The sequence below is a fragment of the Plasmodium reichenowi genome, chromosome 8, assembly GCF_001601855.1.
Source record: "Plasmodium reichenowi strain SY57 chromosome 8, whole genome shotgun sequence".
Taxonomy (NCBI): domain Eukaryota; phylum Apicomplexa; class Aconoidasida; order Haemosporida; family Plasmodiidae; genus Plasmodium; species Plasmodium reichenowi.
Window position 1 is genome coordinate 980,807 of NC_033653.1, and position 9,630 is coordinate 990,436.

Here is a 9,630-nt window from a genome sequence, read left to right on the forward strand (position 1 = left end):
TATATTTTTTTTTTTTTTTTTTTTTTTTTTTTTGAAGGTTTTTTTTTTTTTTTTTTTTAATTTTTTATTTTATTTTTTTTTATTGGGATTTTTTTTTTTTTTTTTTTTTTTTTTTTTTTAGTAACATCCCTTATATGGGTATTTTTTTAATTTTTTTTTTTTTTTACTTTATTTTTTATTATTTTATTTTTTTAATTCATGTTCAACTTATAATACTTTTCTTTACTTGGAAATGGCCTTTCAAAATATAACAATTTTGTTATTTTATAAATAAGAGGTATAGTTACATATTTTGTATTTACATTATAAAATTTTAAAGCTCTTTTAAACTTTTCACTTTTAAGAAAATGATTAATTAATTCTTGATCATTTAAATGCATATGTTTTTCTTTTATTAGTCCTAATTTTAAGGACCACGTTTTTAATGCGATGGTTGTATTAGAGAAATCATTAAAATCTTTAGGTATACTTTCTTGATATGTTGGTATATTATCATAATAATGTTCTTTATTATTAGTATTATAGTTAAATTCATTCATAGAATTGTTATCATTAATTATATCATTCACATTATTATTTCCATTTGTATCTATAAATTCTTTTTCTTTCTTATTATTAGATGAGGATGTTTTTTGTTCATTTTTTTTATAAAAATATTCTATGAAATTATCAGGATGTTCATTCATATATTTATAACTTTGAATTAATACGTCAATATCTTTACTGACTGCTTTATTCGTATGTTTTTCTTTTTCTAATAACTTTTCTAGAAATTTGTCTTCTGCTATTTTTTCCTTTTGTCCATATAGAAATAGCATATCTTTGTTCATATCTACATTTAAAAAGTTATTTACGTTATTTGATTTACTGTTATTATCCATTTCTTTTTCATATGAATTGGTATTCTTGTCATTATTATGTTTATTATTTATTATATCGTCGTTACTTAAAACAAGCCCTTCCTCCTTTTCTGGTTGTACGTCTTTTAGTTCATCCATGTTTTTCATTTTCCTTTTCCTTTTATAATAGCCTTGTATCTAAGAAGTGCAAAAAAATAAAATAAAATAAATAAATAAATAAATAAATATATATATATATATATATATATATATATATATATATCACATATGTTAGCTTATTATATATTTCATATATTTCATATATGAAATATATTTATTTATTTATTTATTTATTTATTCATTTATATTTATTTGTTCATCCTTTTATTCAGTGTTGGGAAATAAAAATAAACTAAAAAATTTGACTTACTTCATATGAGGCATTCCTATACGCTTTCATTTCATCATCTTCATTCTTGACATAACTTTTTTCAAAAGAATCAATATGATTATTATCTTGATAATTTTGATTATGTTCTACCACTGCTTCTTGTTTTTTTTGTTCCTCTTCTTTTATCATTTTATTTATTTTCAAAACATTTCCATTCGTTGGATCTTTTAGAGGAGTCATTCGATCACTGTTCGATTTTTTTTTCATTTTTAATAATTTGTCGATTTCATTTTTTTTAAATAAATTTCCAATATTTATAGCCTTATTTATAATATTTTGAATATTAATTTCGGTTGTTTCTTCTAATTTGCTTTGGTCTTCCTTAGATAATAAATTATTATTATCGATATGTTGCTGATTATTATTTTGATCTACATTCATATTTTCACTGGAATGCATTTTATCATTCAGAATTGTATATATGTCTTTAACGAATTCATTTTTCTTTTTTTTATCTTCATATAATAACTCTTTCACATTATTCTCAAACATGTCATAATTTTGCATATCATTATTTTCATTTAATTCTGCTCTTTTTAAATTTCCCACTTTTTTATCTGGTGTATTTGTTTTTTGCCTGACTTGTTCAGGTGATTTTACAGAATGTTCCTGAACATTTTCTTCATTAATAAATGTATTTAAATAATTTTCGATATCATCATCATCATCATAATTATAATTATTATCATTATTATCATTATTATCATTATTTTCATTATTTATGTGTATATTTATTTTTGTTGCATTATTTGTTTGTTGATGAATAAGGGAAGTATCCTTAAGTTTATTATCTTCAGGAGAATTAACATGCTCAAAAATATCATTATGATTATTTTTATTTTTTACATTTTTCTTATTGTTTCCTTGGTGGTATATTATATCATCATCATTGATATCATATTGGTTTGAATCATCATTTATATGTTCACCAATGATATCATATTTGTTTGTATGATGATTTATATGGTTATTATTTATTTCTTCATTATAATTACTTATCTTCTTCTTATGCATTACTTCGTCATCATTTTTATGTGTGTTATCCCCATATTTTGCACTTAAAAATTGCTGATCATCTTGTATCATTTTGTCATTTTGTATATTCAATATTTTATCAAATTCACTAAAATGATTTTCTACATTTCTATTTAATAATTTATTTCTAAATTCATAGTCATCATATATTTCTACATTATCTAAGGATAAGTTATCCTTACTTCCAAAATAATAATACATTTTTTCATCCCACTTACTTATATCTTCACCAAATAATTTCGAAGCCTCTTCAATACATTTTTGTTCATCATTCAATATATTCATATTTAAATTTTTACTTAATATATAATTAAGATCCTTTTTTATATTAAAAAAGGATTTTTCATCTTCATCGTTCTTATCATCATCTAGGGGATCATTTTCAAAAATTTTGTTTTTAAGTTCTTCATCATAAAGTTTATCTTCTTCTTCAAGTTGTTCATTTTTATTAAACAAATTACCCTTTTCTGAATTTCTATTTAAAAAGTCATTCATGTTTTCACGAGAACGGTTTTTTTTCTTGTCATAATTTTCATCATCATAATCATCATCATAACTTTTATCATCATCATCATCATAACTTTTATCATAATCATCATCATAACTTTTATCATCATCATCATCATAACTTTTATCATCATCATCAAAACTTTTATCATCATCATCATAACTTTTATCATCATCATCATAACTTTTATCATCATCATCATCACATTTTTCATCATCACATTTTTCATCATCATAATTCCGTCTATCATTTTGTTCATGTCCACTCGACTTAGTCGCCCCATTTTGATCTTCCATTTGATACTTCTTCAAAGTGAGTAGATCCTTCTCAATTTGCCTTTGAAAATTTTTCTTTTTTCGATAATCCGAGTCAGAGTTTTGATTACATTCCTCTAGGACATCACGTCTTATTTTGTGTATATTCTTTTTAAGATATAAAAGTGATGATTGGTTTTGTTCATTTGCTTCTATGTTATGCATATCATTATCTATATTAAGAGAATCATAATACTTTAATTTTTCCTTCATTTTGTTTATTGATTCTTCATCAGTATTATATTTGTCTTGTTGATCATATGTGTACCTTTCTGAAATTGAGTATTCGTTTTGATCTTGATCATAATAACATTTGTCATTATTCATATATTGATTATCAAATGTTTCATGTGTACATTGTTTGTTCTTCTCCTTATTATTATTATTATTATTATTATTTTTATTATTATTATTATTTTTATTCATGTGCGTATATAAATTATCTCTAAATGTTTGTATTTCATTTTTTAATTCTTTATTTTTTTTTCTTAAAAAGTCTACATTTAATGGGTTATTCTCATTATTTGTTACATCATTTCCTATCTCTTTTAAAAACTGTTCATTGTTAGCATTGTGCTCCAACATTTCTTGATAATTACTGTTGGGAGAACTAAGTTCATTATATTTTAATATAAATGATTTAAAATCTTCTTTTTTTAAATCCTTTACATTTCTTAATTCATCTAGCTGTTTATTTTTTTCAAATAAGTTGTATACATTTTTTTTTTTTTTTTTTAATTCATTGTATTTTTTAATATAATTGATCATATGATAATTATGTGTTATAAATGAAGAACATGGGATATATTTATTTTGTTCTCTTAATGTCTCTTGTTGATTTAAAATACGTAGACAAGCTTCCCCTTGCATATCATATACACTTACCTCAATTCTGTTGTTTAATATATCTATTTTTCTTATTTTCAAATTTTTTATATAATCATTAATTTCGATTTTTTTCTTTTTTCGATTGTTTAAGAAATTGTTAGGGTCTTTATTATAATGACCTAAATTTAAAAAAGCTAGTGTTTTACATCCTATATCTATATATGCACCTTCTTCGTTAATAAATTTTACTGTACCATTTACTTCATCTTCTATTTTGAAGTCTGTAATTTTTTTTAATTTTTTCTTTTTATTTTCTTCTTTGATATACATTAAATCTTGAGAATCTTTATTAAGTTGAAATTGTAGCCCTAATTTTTCTTTAATTTCATCAATATTTTCTTCATTTCTGTTGTGCTTATAAATATTTTGTTGATAAGTCATATTGGGAACATGAGGTTGTTGTTGGTATGTGTTTGTCAGATTGTTGGAAATATCTTCATCATCCTTATAATCATCATGTTCATAATAATCATCAAATTCATTATCATCATCACATTCATTATCATCATCATATGTTTTATCATCATCATATGTTTTATCATCATATGTTTTATCATCATATGTTTTATCATCATATGTTTTATCATCATATGTTTTATCATCATATGTTTTATCATCATATGTTTTATCATCATATGTTTTATCATCATATGTTTTATCATCATATTTTTGCTCACCTTTCTGATGTTGATAATTTGTTTTCAAATATCCAACGTCCCTGAGCTTGTTCAGGTTGAATTTCAACATTTTGATTTCTTCTTCATTATCCGTGACTTGTATAATATTATTTTTTTTATGAATATAGCAAATGACAACATCTATGTATTTTCCTATTTCATATTTTTTTTTGAGTTCTGCTTTTTCATTAAAATATCTTTTAATATATAAATGAGCTAATTGTATGAAATTAATATCTACTTTTATTAAATGGTTTTGTACATGTACAACTTTTGCTCTAACTTGATCTCCTAATTTGAAGAAATCAATGGGAAGTTTGAATTTATGTCTACATAATTTAGTTGTTCTCTTGGTTTCGTCTTCATATTTCATTTTTTCTTTTATTTTTTCAAATAAATCATATTTCCATCTTCTTAATAAATGTTTTTTTTTTGGTAACTTTTGAATATAACTAACTGCATGAGGATTTTTTTTTTTTTTTTCTTCTTTATGCATTTCTAGTTCTTCATTTTTTAATGTAATAAAATATTCAAACAAATCATTTCCATTTTCATATATTCTTTTATTTCTTCTTAAACGATATGTTATGTTTTTTTTCTTATCTTTTAATAAATTAATATTATTGTTAACATAAAAATATTTCTTTATTGTTTTACATTCATATGTTAACAAAAATAGGATAATGGATAAAATCATAAATATCATTTCTTATTTTTACATTAAACATATTATTATATCATAATAAATATATTGAACATATTGAACATATTGAACATATGGAATATGTCTCATCCAAAAAAACATATGTATATTTGTATATATATATATATAAAACAATTCTATGATTATAAAATAAATTTTATTTTGGTATAACATGGATGTCACCTTATAATCATAAGGTAAATCAATATGTGTATATATAAACAAATTTTACATTATGAATAAATTAGATATATTCATATGTTTATATTGAATTATATTTTCTAGCTGTTATAAACATTTGTTCTCATATTTAACATTCTAATAAGAACAAAAAAAAAAATAAAATAATAAATAAATAAATAAATAAATAAAATAATAAATACAAAGAAATAAAGATGAAAAAAGTTGTAATATCTAAAATATGTTTTTGTGTAAATTTTCATTAATTTTTTTTAAAATATACATTTATTATTCATAATAATATTAATAAATACATAAATATATATGGTATATATATATATATATGTATTATTAAAGAGTAAAACATTTTAATATATCTGCCCTTTTTATTTTATTTAATAAAAAAAAAAATAATAATAAAATAATGAAATAATAATAGGATACCCTTCATATTAATATATACATATATATATATTATATATTTATTTAATATTATATGTATATGTAAATATATTTTACAGTTTTAAATCTCTCATTCTATTATATACACATTTCATGTATATTTCAAAGATATATATATGTACATATTTACATTTTGTCGTTCTTTCTTTTTTTCTTTCTTTTTTTTTTCTTTCTTTCTTTCCTTTTTTCTTTCTTTCTTTTTTTCTTTATTTTTTTTTTTTATTTTTTTATATATTTTTTCATTTGCTTTTTTTTTTCTTTAAATATTTACATAATATTTTATTTATATTATACTGCATATATAATATTCCCAGAATAACAAAAAAAACACCTAAAGAAAATAGTAAGGCATTTAATGTTTTAATTTTGGATTCCTTCAATTGAATAATGATAGTTGTTAAGCTACTAAAGAAAACTATATTGGACATAATCAAAGGTATAACGGATGTTACAGTAAAGTGAGATAATGATACATTTAAAAAAATTAGTTGATTAGATAAGCAAAATAATGTTAAAAAAATTAAAATATATGAAAAGAAATATTCAAACATATGAAACTTTTCATTTGGTAATACACTTATTATTTGTTCAGAAAATATATTAACAAATCCTCCTGACATTCCACATAAGGTACAACAAAAAATTCGATAATAAATTGTGTTTGTATTTATTCTTTTATACTTTGATGGTACTAAATATATTGCAGTAATAAGAGATAAATATTGTATTTGATTATTATTTTCACATTTCTTATAAACATATTTGTAATTATAATAATAATTATTATAATATTTATAACTATTACAACAACTATTACTACAACAACTATTACTACAACAACTATTACTACAACGACTATTACTACAACGACTATTACTACAACGACTATTACTACAACGACTATTAATACAACAACTATTACTACAACGACTATTACTACAACATCTATTATTATTATTATTATTATTATTATTATTATTATTTAATTTATAACTTCCTATACTTTCATCATTACTACTAACATTCCCAATGCTTCCTCTATTACTACTACTAGTACTGCAAATAAAACCATTTTCTAAATTCGATAATGTATTCTGTCTTTGTGAAATTTTGGCTAGTAAAGGAAATTTGGCCTCCTTCTTTCCATAACAATTAATGTGATTATTAATATAACTACTGTTGTAATAAATGTAACTTTTATATATTTTTTCTTCTCCACTATATTTTTCAATGCCTACCATATTATCATTATTTTCATTGTTATCATCAATATCTAAGTTTTCCACATTCATTTGATTGCTGATTGATTTTTTTTTTTTTTTTTTTTCCCCTTCTTTTATATCTTTTTCCTGAACATGTATACTTTCACATGAACCGTTCAGGTGATTAAAATTGTTCTTTTCAAAAATGATTATATTTTCTTCATGTATAATATCAATTATTTCATTATCCTTTTTATTAATATTATCATTTGTATTATTAAACATAAAGAATTCCTTATTTCTTTTAGTTATCATGTCTTTTATGTTTTTATTATTTGTAAGATTATTTAAAAATGTGCAATTTTTTTGAGATAATAATAAAAAAGGAATATGATTTTTTTGGCTAGCTGATGGATATATGTTGTGATCACATATATTATTATTTATAATAATTTTTTCACAAGTCAATTTATTGAAATAGGATTGAGGAGAATTATCTACAGATCTTTTTTTTCTCGTTTTTTTCTTTGAATTTTTATGTATATCTTTATGAAGAGTTAAATAAATTTTATTTTTTCTTAGTAGATTAGTATCCTTTGGCATAAGAATAGGTGGTGTGTTAGAATATTCCTGTTCATACATAGATTGCATATTTCTTTTATTATTTTTTTTTTTGTTGATAAAAATGTTGGAATAACATTTGGGAATTTTTTTTTTTTTTTTTTTTCTACCTTTTGATTTAGATATGTTATCTTTACATACTTTTGTTTTTTTTGAATATGTATCATGGTTAGTAAATAAGTTTGGAGGTACAGTATCTTTTTGTTGATTGTTTATAATAAGGATTTTATTAAAAGGTAATACGCACCATTCTGTGTTGCTACTACAACTAATATTATCATAATAATAATAATTATTATTATTATTTTTATTATTATTATTATTATTATTATTTTTTTTATTATTATTATGTCTGGATAGGATACTTATCTGGTCTTCGATTTTATAAATAATAGGTACGGTATTCTTTCTGACGAGCGATTTTAATTTTTTTCTGTGATCATTTTGAAATAATTTACGTAAATGTTTATGTGTATTATTTTGATGATGTATGGTGTCATCATTTTTATCATGATGTATAACAAAATTGCTCCAAATATTTGGATCTTCCTTTTTGCTGTCGATACATTTCATATCATTGGAAAAATATGTCAAACTATTATGATCATTTAGTATCTGATTACGAATAAAAATATTGTCCATTGATTTTGTTCTTCGCTTTATTTTTGGAATGAAGGAAATGTGTCGTATATGAGCTGATGATGGTCTGTTAATATTTAATTTTTTGGAATATAGAAAATTCATTTTTTTAAGATATTTCATATTTGCCATATCTTGAAAATATAAAGGAATAATACACATGATTAATAAAATAATAATTATTGTAAATATTGTAATCATATAGATAATAACTCTTGTTTGTTTATACATATTTATTAAATCTTTCATATTATGTATATCTACTTTTTTTTCAGAAAAAGTAATTATTAAAGCTATGCCAGTTATTAAAAAAAAACTTCCCATATATTGATGTAACTTTGTTTTTATTTTTAAGGATACATTTGTTATAATTAAGTTCCATAAAATATGTACACCAGCAAAAGGTGTTACTAAAGCAGCTGAAGTAAAATATAAAGCAATAATGGTAAATATAGGATCTATAACAACACTTAACAAAATACCCAGAAGCCAAATCATTTTTTTTTTGTATATCTGAGTGTTTATATTCTTTTCTTTTATATAACTATCATGAACGAATTTATCACCAAGGGCTCCAAAAAAAGAACCGATAAACGAAATTATTATTCCAATAAATGAAGTGTCCATTTTATTTTTATTATGAAAATAATGAAGTACACATATGTATAAATAATCACGTGTGTGGGGGGAATATATAAATATATAAATATATATATATATATATATATATATATATATATATATATATTTATTTATTGAGGACAAATTAATTAATTATTTTTTTTTTATTTTTATTTTTTTTTTTTTTTTGTTTAACGTGTATTTCCTTAATCATTTATTCATTTTTCATTTATAATAATAAAAAAAAAAAAATTCATATATAGCATTTCGTTATCATAATCGCAAAATGTATTACCAGTATACTTTTAAAAAGATTATTTCTATACACATAGATATGTGTTTATATATATATATGTATGTGCTCTTTATATTTGAGAAAAGGAAGAATAAAGACTTTGTATCATGAATACTACGTTTATATTATTTATTAAAGAAGATAAGGAAGGATCAACACTGCTCATTTTTTTTTAGTATTCGTATATAATTAACA

At 21.2% G+C, this 9,630-nt stretch overlaps 2 protein-coding genes across 2 annotated transcripts; both read right to left on the reverse strand.

Annotated features, from left to right (window-relative positions):
* Nucleotides 1-191: 191 nt before the first annotated feature.
* On the reverse strand, nucleotides 192-5,418 carry PRSY57_0826900 (hypothetical protein; the record flags this gene model as incomplete). The annotated part of the gene is made up of 2 exons (XM_012907207.2): nucleotides 192-1,037; nucleotides 1,270-5,418. 2 exons carry the CDS (start codon nucleotides 5,416-5,418, stop codon nucleotides 192-194), a joined length of 4,995 nt encoding a protein of 1,664 aa, XP_012762661.2.
* An 878-nt stretch (nucleotides 5,419-6,296) lies between these two features.
* Nucleotides 6,297-9,146, reverse strand: PRSY57_0827000 (putative membrane protein; the record flags this gene model as incomplete). Its single annotated transcript, XM_012907208.2, has 1 exon — nucleotides 6,297-9,146. One exon carries the CDS (start codon nucleotides 9,144-9,146, stop codon nucleotides 6,297-6,299), a length of 2,850 nt encoding a protein of 949 aa, XP_012762662.2.
* Nucleotides 9,147-9,630: the final 484 nt, after the last annotated feature.